At 49.4% G+C, this 13,995-nt stretch overlaps 7 protein-coding genes across 7 annotated transcripts; 4 read left to right on the top strand and 3 right to left on the bottom strand.

Annotated features, from left to right (window-relative positions):
- Nucleotides 1-118: 118 nt before the first annotated feature.
- Nucleotides 119-1,478, bottom strand: LDX57_010564 (uncharacterized protein). The gene has a single exon (XM_046092311.1). It carries the CDS (start codon nucleotides 957-959, stop codon nucleotides 618-620), a length of 342 nt encoding a protein of 113 aa, XP_045948289.1. The 5' UTR covers nucleotides 960-1,478; the 3' UTR covers nucleotides 119-617.
- Nucleotides 1,479-2,323: 845 nt separating this feature from the next.
- On the top strand, nucleotides 2,324-2,996 carry LDX57_010563 (putative quinol monooxygenase; the record flags this gene model as incomplete). Its single annotated transcript, XM_046092310.1, has 3 exons — nucleotides 2,324-2,508; nucleotides 2,699-2,726; nucleotides 2,853-2,996. 3 exons carry the CDS (start codon nucleotides 2,324-2,326, stop codon nucleotides 2,994-2,996), a joined length of 357 nt encoding a protein of 118 aa, XP_045948288.1.
- A 1,192-nt stretch (nucleotides 2,997-4,188) lies between these two features.
- On the top strand, nucleotides 4,189-5,248 carry LDX57_010562 (uncharacterized protein; the record flags this gene model as incomplete). The annotated part of the gene is made up of 4 exons (XM_046092309.1): nucleotides 4,189-4,300; nucleotides 4,392-4,630; nucleotides 4,686-4,758; nucleotides 4,815-5,248. 4 exons carry the CDS (start codon nucleotides 4,189-4,191, stop codon nucleotides 5,246-5,248), a joined length of 858 nt encoding a protein of 285 aa, XP_045948287.1.
- A 15-nt stretch (nucleotides 5,249-5,263) lies between these two features.
- On the top strand, nucleotides 5,264-6,130 carry LDX57_010561 (uncharacterized protein; the record flags this gene model as incomplete). Its single annotated transcript, XM_046092308.1, has 2 exons — nucleotides 5,264-5,448; nucleotides 5,499-6,130. The coding sequence occupies 2 exons, from the start codon at nucleotides 5,264-5,266 to the stop codon at nucleotides 5,857-5,859; spliced, it is 546 nt and encodes a 181-aa protein (XP_045948286.1). The 3' UTR covers nucleotides 5,860-6,130.
- A 62-nt stretch (nucleotides 6,131-6,192) lies between these two features.
- On the bottom strand, nucleotides 6,193-7,421 carry LDX57_010560 (class I SAM-dependent methyltransferase). The gene is made up of 4 exons (XM_046092307.1): nucleotides 7,262-7,421; nucleotides 7,101-7,211; nucleotides 6,793-7,043; nucleotides 6,193-6,738 (listed from the first exon to the last, which is right to left on the bottom strand). Exons 1-4 carry the CDS (start codon nucleotides 7,312-7,314, stop codon nucleotides 6,254-6,256), a joined length of 900 nt encoding a protein of 299 aa, XP_045948285.1. The 5' UTR covers nucleotides 7,315-7,421; the 3' UTR covers nucleotides 6,193-6,253.
- Nucleotides 7,422-9,730: 2,309 nt separating this feature from the next.
- Nucleotides 9,731-11,557, bottom strand: LDX57_010559 (uncharacterized protein; the record flags this gene model as incomplete). Its single annotated transcript, XM_046092306.1, has 2 exons — nucleotides 11,155-11,557; nucleotides 9,731-11,080 (listed from the first exon to the last, which is right to left on the bottom strand). The coding sequence occupies exons 1-2, from the start codon at nucleotides 11,545-11,547 to the stop codon at nucleotides 9,731-9,733; spliced, it is 1,743 nt and encodes a 580-aa protein (XP_045948284.1). The 5' UTR covers nucleotides 11,548-11,557.
- A 313-nt stretch (nucleotides 11,558-11,870) lies between these two features.
- On the top strand, nucleotides 11,871-12,628 carry LDX57_010558 (uncharacterized protein; the record flags this gene model as incomplete). Its single annotated transcript, XM_046092305.1, has 3 exons — nucleotides 11,871-12,277; nucleotides 12,330-12,532; nucleotides 12,612-12,628. 3 exons carry the CDS (start codon nucleotides 11,871-11,873, stop codon nucleotides 12,626-12,628), a joined length of 627 nt encoding a protein of 208 aa, XP_045948283.1.
- Nucleotides 12,629-13,995: the final 1,367 nt, after the last annotated feature.

The following is a 13,995-nucleotide window of genomic DNA, read 5'->3' as shown; positions in this document are numbered from 1 at the left end:
CTAGACTAGGATGCGCAGGAATTCAAATCACCCGACCACGTGGCGGTCGCATGTTCGATATGGCATCATGTCACCGTCGGTCCATCCGTCTCCCTTGCGCATTGACTCTGTCGTAGAACTAGCGCTCCGGCCTGTCGCAGGTTGAATCATTATTGAATATCGATTTCTCATCTTCCCGCTTCTTTCCATCCTGCCAGCTGTCACCGTCCACAGTTCATGCCCCCTCCCCTTCAACACCCCTGGTTGGCCAATTCTGCACTGTCGCCGATCAACAGTCGGCATGAAATCACCGTGCATTCGTCCGACCGGTCCGTGGTCAAGCCCGCGTCCGTGAACTCCATTCCATGCTTATGCAGCCCTGACGCCGTCAAATGCGCTGCGGGGTTTCATGGATGTGTGATCGTCGGAAGGTTTTGCATGCCAGCCATGCCACGACAGACGCTGAAGGTGGGGTCGTCGGGTTAGACTGCGTTGCTTGGCTGCACGACAGAGTGTTAGTTATTACATATCAATGATGATGAATGACTTGCGGTGTACAGCCACCGATAGCCGCGGTGAAGCGCTGCTCCGTGGTGACGATGTGCAGTACGATGTACGGAGTACTCCGCACACTGTACTCAGTCGGAGTACGGTCTACGGAGATCGACACCGGCCGAGGAAGAGAGGGTTGAAGCATGTGGAGATGTTTCCTGTGGCGTCGTGGCGTCTCTTCCATCGATCTGCCAGATTTGACTGGGAGTTACGGTGTACAACTTTCCTCCTTTGTTTAATTTTCTCTCTTCGGACGAGGAGATATCCATGATGGCGCCAAGAAAGTCAACATCGCTTCGTCCCGGAGGCGACGGGTGTTCCGACGTATGCCTCGTCTCGCTTTGATTCAAGGACGTGTGATGTGTCGATTGTTGCGAAGGGCGTCTTAGGTATCTATATCCCACAATGAGAGTTTCGTACGGTCGCATTGAACGAGAACACTCCTCCAGCTTACAGGCCGTATACCATGGGAATTCAAGTGGCACCTTCTGTAGATGTACAGAGTTTCTAGTTGCGGTTTTGTGTGGTGATGTTGCTAGTTGAGTAGAACAACCCCCCTCTAGCCAAACTATAGCCTATCTACACCGAAGCATTTTCAGAGACGAGAATCATGAAACAGAAACATTATAGCATACACCGTATGTTGTATTGCCTGTCTCGATTCTGCCCATTTATGTGACACCTCAATCAACACCGCTTCATAACCCACAACTGGCCTCTCCACTCTGTAATTCCGTATATCCGCCTCCGTGTCTGCCTAAAGGAAGGATTCTTCTGAGTTGCTTTCCGCCACCCGCCAAGCCTTTGTCCGGCTCTGCATCCCAACCAAACGTCGAGCCACCCTTGCGCAAAAATAATCTTCATGCAGTCCATAGAATAACACTGCGCCACATATGCCTCCCTACATTGATTGACACATCTTAGTCATTTAAATCAGAAATTACCGACGCCTACATCAACCCGCATAAGCCAGTCCGTGTCGGATTCTACTGGGGTTGTACTGACACAGGGGAAAGGGCGATTTTTAGAAACGGAAAAGGAACATTTATCCTTCAGATTCAACTAGATGGATACTACGGAGTAACTCAGTACTGAATAAGCACGCCAAGTACCATGATTTATTCAAAAACAAGAGTAGTCACTGATCAGTCCAGACCATGATACTATTTCGTAAGTCTCTAATCCTAGCTTATACGCCAGGAATCGCACCAGGATGGTAGTGTACACCGTAGTTGAACTGGCTAAGTAGTGTACTGTGTATTCATGTTGGTCTGCCCTCTCATGTCTACCATACTCCATTCGTGTTAGCATGGCCTACTCCGAGTCCGCTTCTGAGAAGCAGCACGCCGGAGATTAGGCGCAATCTCCGCCCGGAGGCCATTCCCAGGGGGACTGGTTGGTCAGGCACGACATCCATCTCTATCTGTCAAGGCTGTTGATGTTGGTGTTGGTTCCTTGTCTGTTATCCCTCTAGTCTCTTTTTCTAGTCTACACAGTGCATGCACTACGGTGTACATGTCCTAGATGGTCTACCCACCCGCATCTGTCAGATTTTAGCCCCAAACAGCCAGCCTTGCACGTTAATTATTAATGCCGAATCGAGGGGCTGGTTTGGTCTGGGGCTATTTACTGCGTATTACCCCGCTGAACGAACAATAACAATAATAATCATCCCTTCCTCGTATCTTTTCGTGATCGATCCTTCGCGTCTCGTCAACAATCCAATCGCGCACACGTGCATCAACCACCTCTCAGTCTAGGTTGATACTGCTATCTTCAATAATTACTCAAAATGGCTACCCCGCAACACGGCATCTCCCTACAGGTCACGGTCCACATTGACCCCTCCAACGTGGACAAGTTCCTTGAAGCCTTTAAGCCCGTTTACGAGAAAGTTATCGCTGAGCCGCAGTGTACGTTTTTCGAAGTATATCAGGACCCTGAGAGTCTGGGGACGTTGTCGTGGGTTGAGAATTGGTACGTTTAATTTGTTGATTGATTTATGAAGAGTGTTACTTTCTAGTTTTGGTCCGTTATTTGTTGTATAGTCAGCCCTAGGTAACGAGATACCTCGTGGTGTGAGGTTCTAGCGGGGTTATGGGCCAAGGACTAATGGGTGAGCGAGCCGACGAGTTATTGAGCTAACGAACGAATGTAATCGATCTAGGACCGAGTCGAAAGAGTGGCTAGTGCAGGTAATACTGTACCCCCTCCTACGCACCTCTCTTCTACCTTCGACGAAACACCATCCGATAGGGATGCTATCAGAGAAGGCCAAACGAAATGCGAGAAGACCTGTTAACAATTCTTCCCTGACTTAGAACCAACTCACGAAAGACTACTATCACGAATACTTCGCCATCACGGAGCCGATGTTCGTCAAGCCGAGAGAGTTCAAGGTGTTGCACCGTGTTGGAGAGCCGTTGACCATGACGAAGAAGTCGAATGGGGGATTGCTCGATTAATGTGTAAATGGCGATGGCTAGGCAGGTCTGTGGGGTTAGGGTAGCATGGTGGTGTCTCTGCCCTCGGCGCATGTGTTGTTAATTTGTTAGTTGTTCAATGTACGTTTAATGTTTGGTTGGGCATCTAAGTATATGTGCTGTGCGTCGCGGGGTTGTTGGAGCGGGAAGGCCGGGAGGGGATATATAATTCCGAAGAGATGTCACTCATCAGCAACGAGGAGTCGGCGTGCGTGCGTTAGGTCGATAGGGATGACAGCCATATGGTCTGAAAAACATGGAAGATTGTGATAGGCGTGGAGAATTTGCGCTATGTTCGAGTTTGTCTCCTACATGTCTTCATATAAACCGCGTCATACAACTTCTACATTTTCACATTGACGAATCGACACCACATGAAACAAGCCAAAGCAAAGAAGAGCAACGCGATCTCGATTGCATGTTCCAATTGCCACAGAACTCTACATACATATAAATATTCTTGAGCTGTATTCTGTTAATCCGCCCGTCGATTGATGTCACGTGCCCTCATATGAGGATGCATGCACGCATGGATGTCTGGCCGAACTCAAGTCCATCATCGGATTAAATGCGTATATCTTATCTACAGTGACTCAAACGTACCCAAGCAAATGCTAACGCCATAAAGTATGGACAAGCAGGGCATGCCCGAATCTCCACACCCGGCACTCTGGACGCAGGCCGAGAAAGTTGCCGAACAGTGGGCCCGTCGGCAGCGCTTACCCGGGGTCATCCAATCAACCACAGACAGGGTGAAATTTGACTCGAGGGATCGTGGAAGGAATGAAACTCTGACTATGAAGCCATGTTTATATCTCTCGACCAGAATCTACAAACCATGCAGGAAACTGACCTGCCCAGTGCCGACACGACGGGGTTTGAAACGCACACGCCCTGCAAGTGACACAGGGCGTGCCTTCAACACCTTTTTGCCCTTCTAGCAGTGGGACCGCGTTTCCATGACACATGAAAACCGCCCAATCGTCACGGTTGTCTGCGCCGATTCAGGAAAAGATAGGCTGGTGGTCTCGATCACGACATCGCAGTGGGGCGTCCGCGACTGGCCCAGCAGACGTCAATTAAATAAGACTCATGCCGACGTCGGGACACACAAAAGCTTCTTTTGGTGCTTTTGCAGATATTGATCGCAGAACCCGTTCACATCACATCTACGATGGGTGAAGTCGTCGGGACCCTGCACCGCTGGTATCGCGGGACCTTGTACCAGGCTGTGGCGCTGGGTTTGATCAGTTTCACGCAGCCGGGTATTTGGGATGCGTTGAATAGTGAGTTTGGATTTAGCACTGACTTTGAGCTCTGAGCTTGAAACTGCAGGGTTCAGGCATGATGGAAGGAAGCTAATCGGTGATCTCTCAGGTCTGGGTGCTGGCGGTCTCGCGACGCCGTATTTCGTCAACGCCTCGAATGTTATCACGTATGTCATTATGATCGTTACTTGTCCGCTCTTCGCCGTCGCTGGGAATCGATTCAGTTTGAAATGGGTGTTAGTTGGAGGGACGATCGGCTACGTGCCTTATTTTGCCGCGTTATACTGTAACAGTGTCTTTGGGACGCAGTGGTTCTTGCTGTTCGGGTCGGTGCTGTGCGGTTTCTCGGTAGGTTTCACGTCGAATGGTTGCATGGGGGAGATGGCTGATGAATGAATGATAGGCCGCTGCACTGTGGGTTTCCGAAGCTGCCATTGCAGTTGGATACCCCGAGATCGAGAACAGAGGGACATACAGTAAGCGTCGCAATTCTTGGGACATGGCGAAGACAGCTGCAAACTGACACAAATAGTCGGAATCTGGATGGCCCTCAACAAACTCGGCTCGATCATCGGAAACGCAATTCAACTCGCTCTGAACATCGACAATTCCGCTAAAGGCAGCGTCAGCCCGAAAACCTACCTCGTGTTGATCGGTCTCAGCTGCGCCGGTCTTCCACTCGCTCTGACGGTCGCGCCGGCACATAAACTGATCCGCAAAGACGGAAGCAAACCGACCTTCAGCACCGACAAAGAGCACGTCTCAATCAAGGATGGATTCAAGGGTCTGTGGAAAGCATCGAAACAAAAGTACATGCTCATGTTGCTGCCCATTTTTATTACCGTGCGCTGGAGTCAGACGTACCAGGGGAACTATCTGACCGAGTACTTCTCTGTCCGAGGCCGTACCTTGGCCGGGTTCATTCAGACGGTTGTGGGCATCATCGCGACGCTACTGTGGGGTTAGTTCCTAGATTCTCAGATGATCGTGAAATCGCGAAAGGTTCTCGCCCTGAGTGGATGGTTGATCATGCTGGCCGTGTTCATCCCACAGTGGGTGTTGAACTTTGTCATGCAGAAGACGCTGCAGAGCCAGGATCCCACGCCGTCGTTAGATATCCACGATCCTGGATACGGCAAAGCAATTGCGGCGTACTGCTTGTTCGGGTAAGAGCCATGTTCCTGATGATTGGGATATCCCTGCTAACGCAAACCAGTGTGGCGAGTCAAGCGTCTGTCGTTTGGACATACTGGATCCTCGGAACGTACGATGTCCATGTCGACGTCCTGGCGTATACAACCGGGATCCTGCGGTCGGCTGAGAGTTTGGGATTTGCGATCGCGTTCGGCATCGGTGCTAGTGAGAATGTCTCGCTTATGGCTAACCTTATTGTTGGGTTCGTGGTGTTCTGGGTCAGCGTGCCGTTCACTACGTATGCCTCCTGCACGGTAAAGGAACCCGGCGAGGCAGTCGGGGAGATACGCGGTCCCGCTACGAAGGACTTGACAGGCTCTAGTGACGATCTGCCCGGTGATGCTTCACGTGGTCTGGACCATGAAGCTGGGTCGCAAGCTTGATCACCTTCCTAGTGCACTTGTATACTATAATTGGAATACTAGAATTGCTCAAAAATGCGTGGGACGTCTGCTGGGATGACGGATCTGTTCATAGGCTTTCTTCGGTGGTCGCTGGACGACAGACCGTGATGTGGGATGATAGCAATGAATTTAGCGGGCAGAATACATTGACCAGCGCAATTGTGATTGCACAGTTCATCAATTTCTCCTGAGGATAGGAAAAGGGGCTGCATCCACAAACGAATCAGGCACCATCTCGATGAGCTTCCTAACTGGGTTAGTCTGCTGACAAATTCCGGATAAGGAGAACCTGCCTGTTTAGGATTAGTCCAGAATGAGTGCAAATCCCGGAGGATCGCGAGTTGATTCCCGATCACAAAGAAACAAAGAAACGTTAATATGGAAAAAACAAGTGCCCACCTGGATGAGCATCCCTGTCAACTGGAGTTGTCTCCAATCCTTCACCACCAACGTCTTTGAAAGGTTTTCTGCCCACCACAGTCCACCGTGTGAACTTCCAGACAGATCCCTGACTAGCCTCCCTCTCGACCTGCTGCATCAAGGCCCTGTATTTGGCTCCCTGTCCTGTGCCATTCATCATCCTACGTACCCACGAGTCCAAGAGAAAGAGGCTACATTCATCAGTTGGAGCTAGCAGGTGCGGTGGCGTATCTCGCACATCTTGCCGGATATTTTCGAATCCTTCCCGGATGAACAAGTCCGGGAGCTTGGGGCACCAGGTCCAATCTTCTGTAGTGTATTCTTTGTTACTGTGGCTCAGGAGCTCGGTAATGGGGTCGGCTTTGTTGGATGGGTGTGTTCTTTCGATGCTGCAGGATGACATGTCGACTTCGGCCCATTGGAGATAGCCGCCTGGTTCTAAGTGACGCGGATCGTTAGACAGGAGGAAAGCAAAGGAAGGCAGAGGCATACTCAAAAGCTTTCTTAATCTGCTCAGCATAGAGACGGCTTCGCGCTCGTCAAAAGCGATGGCGAACAGTCGGATATGCACGACGTCGTACGTGCCGATCCATTCGCGTGGAGGCTCGGTGCGGGCATCCCAGTGCTGGAGCGTCACGTTGGAAGGTAGCCATTTGGATGGTGGTGTAGCGTCGAGCGTGATGTCGAATCCGTCGAGTTGGACCGATGGAGGCAGTGTCTCCGCCAGATCGATCAGCCAAATCCTATATAGCAAATGGTTACCATCGACCTCTGTGCAATGAATGCAGGGATCTTAATACCCCGTCGCGGTGCCAATGTCCGCGATTCGCATATCCTTCTTCTCCGTGGGAATATCAGGATGAAGAAGATAGCCGAATTGTTTTACCCAGAGGTAGTGTTGAAGGTTGACCCTGTTTAAAACTTAGACATGTCATTATGGTCATTGGGATTCTGTAACTACCGGCTATTGTCTAGGTGACCACGACGTAGGGAAAAGCTAGTCCCTGAAGACATTTTGTCCTTAATGATGATCGCCCCTTCCGACCTTTCGATATTGCTCGATACGTATTGAAAACAATAATGGAAAGTCACAACATCGCATGTGAACTTGTGAGATTCTAGGAAGAATGGACCAGGAGATGGTGCAGTCCGTTGCTTATATCCCCAGACAAGGTTTTAGTAGTCCAACAGTGGAACTAACAAAATGGTCTAGCCGATTGCGGAGAACACTTCGATTAAAAGATCCAACCATCCATCGGATAGATGTTGTTTCTGTCCCGGGGAAGCGCCACACAGCATGCTTTCGACACCTTATCACATCACAAACTGCTATCACTCTGATATTGAACGTTATTTCCAATAAGTGAGTTTTGCATTTATTACAGTTTAGAAAGAACCTTGCAGTCTTGAAGCTTGCCCGAGCGAATCGCTGGAGATGAACGAACTTGTTCGATGACCTCATCTTGCTGGACAATATCCTCTTGGTAGGACAGTTATGAACCACTCAAGTGAAGAATTAATTTCTCGCCGTTGAGACACAAAGACATTATAGAGAAAAGAATCAACTGAGTAAAGAAATCGAAAGGAATGGACTGGTTGGATGCCGCATTTAGCGCAGAGACTACGGTTTCTTTGTTCTGGGCATGCTACTACTTCCTAGTCACTAGCATGGTTGACTCTTGGCATTGGCTTGAGATTAGGATGGGGGTATGGACCAAAAGGATATAACCAAGGAATCATAGTAGGTACTAAGAATGACGATCCAGATTAACTATAACCATGGGATGGTTCGGTTATCAAGCCAGCTTCTTCGAGTGGAGTCATACTCGTGGGATGGTCATAGGGATATGGTGATTTGACTCTGAAGGACCCGTCTGTGATAAGTCTGTATGTATAAACACGAACTGTGGCTTGTTAACACGGATTTCGAGAAAGTTTCTGCTTGCATTTCGTCGAGAGCAGACGTAAATTGGGGATGTGATACTCTTATACTACGTAGAACCTTGAAAGAACCACCACTTCTTCATCAAATACGTCTTCAATGATTACCCTGAGTGACTCTAAGCACAGAAACCTGGTTCTTACTAGCCAACCTGATCATTCTCCACAATCACCTTCACAATAGCAACTGTCTCATTCACCATCGTAACCATACAACAATGTCCCGTCGTCAGTTCAAACGTCTGCACGTCCCTCCCCTCCGCCCTCATCCCACCTATCATCCATTTCTGATAGTCTATCGGCGGCAACATAGCCTCCGTAGTCTGGATATACGACACCGGAATAACCTCCGCGCTGCCGCATCAATCGCCTGATACATAACCGTGACATTCCACCTTTCCAAACGCCGTAAATAACCCCCCTCCTCGTCGGGAGTCAGACCAGGTCCCAGGAGCAGGGGCAACGGGTCCCTATTGACACACCATTTATCCTCCGCAATATCCATCCCAAGTGGAATGAGATCCGTATGTCCAAAGCGCTCAACCACATTGACCATGCTTGTTCCCTCTTTGAGCGCGAAGGCACTAAGATAGACCAGCCTGGTTACCCCGCCGGGAAGACCGTGTTGTTGGCGGCGTTGGACGCCGAGACCCGCTAGTGCGTTAGTGCCAACCTGGCCGCCGTAGGAGTGCATTAGCACCATCACTTCGCGACCGGCATCGACGAGACTGGTCACATAGTTACGGATGAGGTCGGGGTCGGAGTAAAGGTCTGCGTTTGGGGGTCGGGAGTCATTTAGCGTTAGGAGCCGTGGCTTCGAAGCCGAGGACGTTTAGGGCGGTTCGGAACTTGTGGTAGATGTGTGGATCATGCCGGGCACCGTGGATGAATACAATGGTGGGTTTTTGCGATGGCGGGGGCATCTTACGATGCAGGGAAAAGCAGTAGGGGGTGGAGGTAAATACAGGGTGGGATTTTGTAGATATCGTGGTAGAAAATTGGTGAGGAGTAACGGCCATATATCGTATTATCGTCATCATAAGTAGGGCTGGTTCGCTGTGTGGGAGGGTGTGGTGGTTGCTTGTTCGGCTTATTTTTGGCCTTGGCAGAGCGCTGCTGAGTAGATAGTCCGGAGGCCTTATATTCTGGCTGAGGTGGCCATGAAGGTTGCTTCGTGGTCAAACAGCCCACCGAGATAGGGCTGAGCTGGTGTACGAAGACATCTAAACCCGGTGATTTTGTCATGTCATGTACCAAATTGGTTGCGAGTGTGTAGCTGGATGATGCCCTTTAAACGCCCTGAGATATAGCAAGGTTTCCAGACTAGTGAGTTCGATCAAGTGAAAAAGTGGATATTGTCAGGAGTGATTCTCAAGGCATCATGGATCGTGTAAACGAATCCGGGCTGATTTCCATCTGTGGGAATTCGGATATGAAAATCGATAGCGTACGATGTGAGTTGAACCACTAATTTAAGACGCCGTTTAGTTTAGACTTCATCAACTTCAAGGTATTCCTCAAAACTCTTGAGATTCTTGACCAGCGGCGAAATGATCAGCTGAAACACCTCTTCCTGCAATTTCTCGCTGTCAAGACTGGTTTCCTTTCTATCGTGCCAAGAAAGGCACCGGTCAACAACCTCCGCATACTCCGGGCCACTTCGCTGCTCCACCTGAGGCAGAAGACGGGTTGCAGTCTTAAGGTTGGCATGTGCTTGATTATGATCAGTATCATCGTGTTCGCGCATGGACTCCAGATTCTGACACAAGGATAGCTCCACGAGAACAAGTCCCAGAGGAAACAGGACCAGGTTCCGGATGAGGGTGGGAGCATTCTGGCAATCGAACATGTTGAGGCCATCTGTGTTGTCTTCTATATTGCACGAGATATAGAAGTATCCGGTTGCATCTCTGTCTTGCGGGCAGAACATGATGTCCCGGGATCTCCAATCATGTCTCAGCCAGCTTCCATGAAATTGGAAAACGCTGCATGAAAGAATCACAGCCACGCGAAGCCGATCAAGCTGACTGAAGAGAAATCCTTCATCTGGTTGGCCTTTCAAGAAGCGAGCAGAAGCCGTGACAAGGTCTTGAAGTGACTGTGGTTTGGAATATGCGAGGCCGGTTTGAAGAACAGTTATGTTATGTCTATGGCTCTCGTCGTATAGCCACCCAAGAGCCCTCTGGCCCTTTTCCTCGGTGGTCATAGCCGACAGAGTGGCACAGATATCAAAAATTGGAGGTGGTTGGACCTTCAGACATGCTAAGGAACTGGAGTTACCAGTGGGCAGAGAGAATTGCACTGCCTTCTTGTGTCTGTTGGGGGCGATGTCGGGAGTCCTGTTGCCTACGTGGCCGCCCAAACATACATCGCGCACCCCGAGACTCGAATGAATGATTTCCGATTCCGCTTCAAGTCTATAGCTCTTGCTAAGGGAGCTTCTGGGTCCCGCATCGGATGCAGACATTAACACCAGATTGAAGCGTGGGTTTGCAGAATGTCCCTCAGTCGATGCATCGGCGAGCTCCATATCAGGGTGACGCAAGATCAAATGAACTTGATGGCTGGCTTTGCATGGGCACTTCCAGCATTTGCCTCGAATGAGGGTGTAGTGCAAGCTGCCTGCGGACTTCCGAACCTTTCTATAACGAAGAAGATGGCGCTTAGAAATCCTTCGTCTCTGCGGCTGATTCAGATACTCGGACTGCTTGACCAATGTGTCGAGAATGGCGTTGGCAACACTGATTCGGTCTAGAATGTCGGCGTATATACTCTTCGAGAATATATCGCGGAATTTCCTCACTTCGCGTTCCAGGGTGGATGCATCTTCCCAGGCCTTCTATTGAACAGCACACTCGTCAATAAATCGAGAATAATCCCGACTGCTGATATGAGCATTATTCTGAAACGTACCTCTGCCGACGATATGTTTTCAAACTTCAGTCTTCTGCTTAAGTCTTGCAACAGGGCAGCAAGCTCCGTCATTGTTTTCTTGAATGGAAAATAGTTGCGCTCAAGTTTTTCCTCCATCTTTTTCACTAGCTCGGGTTTCTTCCACGCCTCTCCCGAGGGATTGTTAATCAATTCATCAATGCCGTCCTGGTAATCAACTACCCCATCAAGGGCTCGTTCCAGTGTGTTCGAGAATATGACATGTTGTGTCCCAATGTTCGAGAAATAGCTATCCAGCTGTTGACGGTAGCGCTTTGCCCGGAATCCCTTGACTGTTTGAAGACCCTGGACGTAATTGTCGAGTTGGTTGACTAGAAGCGGGAGAATGGCCAGAGCAAGACCGGCTGCCTCCATGACAACCGTTTGGTCATTCGATCAATAGATATAGAGGAGAACTCAAGGAAGGAAAAATCAGATTGAGAAAGGCAAGAGCCCCTCCAGTCCCCTTGGGAGGGGTCAAATCCCTCTCCTTCAGCCTCACTGGAGTCCGCCCCGCATCAATCCCTGTCAAGTCCACAGAATGGTGAACACGTCACAGACAAAAAGCAAACATGCATTGGTGCTTAGTGAATTGATAGGAATGTATAACGATTATATGTTGGACTCGGTTTCTCTGTGGGACCCATGGTGCCCATCTCTGGTCATCGAACCGAACATTCCCTCTATACCTCCGCACAATGAGTGCCATCGCCGTTATTGCTATAGATTGCCTCAAGAAACTTAAAAGCCTTATCTCATCTGATAAATTGGCGCAGTATGACTCCGAGGTCCGGCATGCGAGATGGAAAGATGAGCTTGGACGCCTACGCGTATGGGCTGCAAATATTGGCGCCCACCAGACAGGAAATTTATCACTCGATCATCGGCTCCGTGAGGCAACGCATATCAGGGATCAAACCATGCGGGTTCTCCAAAGATTAAAGAGGGTCTTGGAAGACTTGCAGGACACCACTGAAGATCTACTTGGTTCCGATGACATTTCGCCATCAGATGATGAATGCACAGAGACAGAAATCCAGTCGGACTATAATGCACTCTGCGACACAATCAACAATTTGTTCCAAATTTCGATGGCAATCCGAAGGTGGGTAAAGCCCTAGTCTTCCAGTAATCGGCACTAATTTTCATGAATACAGACCCGCACCCCACGATCGGCTCGCGGGGACAAAGAGGATAGATGCCATAGGCTTTGAACCGTTCGATAAGCAGCATACCGCCAACAAATATCCGGATGCAGATCCTGAGATTCAAGACCGTCTTGGCTTGGCGATTTCTCAGCGTCGGGCTATACTTCGCTATCGTGAAAGACATTCGAAAAAGCTTGGTCAAGGTCTTAACAGTATGTTGGATGACGTATCAGAAAAGCAATCAACGAAACTATCGGAGACCCTTGTGAGTAACTTCATGCAAGTCAATAGTCCGCAGCAGGAAGTAGACAACCGGTCTCTCCTTTCACAAACATCATATGCCGAAACGCTTCTATCTGGCAGCGAGGGATCGGTTATTCCACCACCGCCAGCCGGAGTGGCCGATGGAACTCCATTCGAATGTCCCTACTGTTACAGAATAATCACCCATACGGGATTACAGGATTGGGCGCGTCATGTATTCGTTGATGTACTGCCATACATATGTGTGTTTCCAAATTGTCCTACCCCACAGCGGCTATATGAAAGTCGTCGGGAATGGCTCTTTCATTTGCAGAGCCAGCATTCTGTCGGAAGTGACTGCAAGGGCTGTATGTCTTGCCCACTATGCTCATCTCCTGTTGCAGCGGGAACACAGTTTGAGAAACATCTGGCCCGCCATTTACAGGAGCTAGCCTTGTTTGCGTTGCCACGACCTGATCCAGGAGCTGAGATTGTACAGCCATCAGAGGTGCGCTCAGAGAGGGCCGAAGGTCAACAATCAACTACTGATGAAGGTTCGGAGAAACTCATCGCCCATCTCGAACATCGTCCGGATGTCGACGAAACGAGGTCGCAGGTCTGGAAAGATTTGAGTTCCTTCGAAACCATTGCGTCCGGACACCGACCTGATTCTCACTTTGAGCCGGATCCACAGAGGCACCGCCAGAGTAGTCGCCGTGACCCAATATTGGGCAACGCAATTCCTTCAGAAAGCGCATTTGGGTTATACATATGCTGCCAATGCAACGATGGACCCAAACTTTGGAACACCCAGCCTCAATGCATTGTCTGCTTGCATACTACATGTTCCGGATGCACCCGTTTGAAATGAACCTCCATCTTGCGATTCGGTGGTAAAAGATGAAGCAGATTCTCCAAATTCTCAAGCTTAGTCTGACGATCCCAGCCTTTCCATCACGCGTATCTCTTGGTCTCGAAGATAGCTTATATACAAGTAGCAGAGTCTCAGCATAAAGGATACAGCTTTTCTCTTCCAGGGTCACAACCTCAACGTGGACTTTCATGGAGATAGTTACTTCTCATATAATTCCCGTCTCATCACTCATTTTGAAAGAGGGGCAATATTTCCAGAGGACGAGCGCAATATGTTAGAATACTGGTCTGCTTGTTCGACAATCCTTGCCCAATATAGTTGAGTACGCCATATGGCCCATAGCTTGTCTTTGATGAGAATTCTAAGGTCATTCCCTGAGCTCCAGCACCAGAATCGATAAGTGTCATAAATGTAAATGTAATTTGCATGTAGAGCTAATAACGAGTGAGAGAGAAAGCAATCTCAGTTAGTGTCTTGGCCCCTTGTGGCTCTGGAAGTTGAAGATAACCAAGAGTCGAAAAATATACCGAAGGGCACTGAACTGGAAATAACTAGTAA

The sequence above is a fragment of the Aspergillus melleus genome (assembly GCF_016097325.1).
Source record: "Aspergillus melleus strain CBS 546.65 chromosome Unknown contig6, whole genome shotgun sequence".
Taxonomy (NCBI): Eukaryota; Fungi; Ascomycota; class Eurotiomycetes; order Eurotiales; family Aspergillaceae; genus Aspergillus; species Aspergillus melleus.
This window is presented reverse-complemented; position numbering and strand designations above follow the sequence as displayed.

Bases quoted from the DNA above. Each gene is read 5' to 3' on its own strand.
- LDX57_010564 (XM_046092311.1), bottom strand. From the start codon at position 959: ATGCGACCGTACGAAACTCTCATTGTGGGATATAGATACCTAAGACGC.
- LDX57_010560 (XM_046092307.1), bottom strand. From the start codon at position 7,314: ATGTCTTCAGGGACTAGCTTTTCCCTACGTCGTGGTCACCTAGACAAT. The intron at 7,044-7,100 runs GTATTAAGATCC...TTTGCTATATAG, and splicing joins GACATTGGCACCGCGACGGG to GATTTGGCTGATCGATCTGG. The intron at 6,739-6,792 runs GTATGCCTCTGC...CGCGTCACTTAG, and splicing joins CAGATTAAGAAAGCTTTTGA to AACCAGGCGGCTATCTCCAA.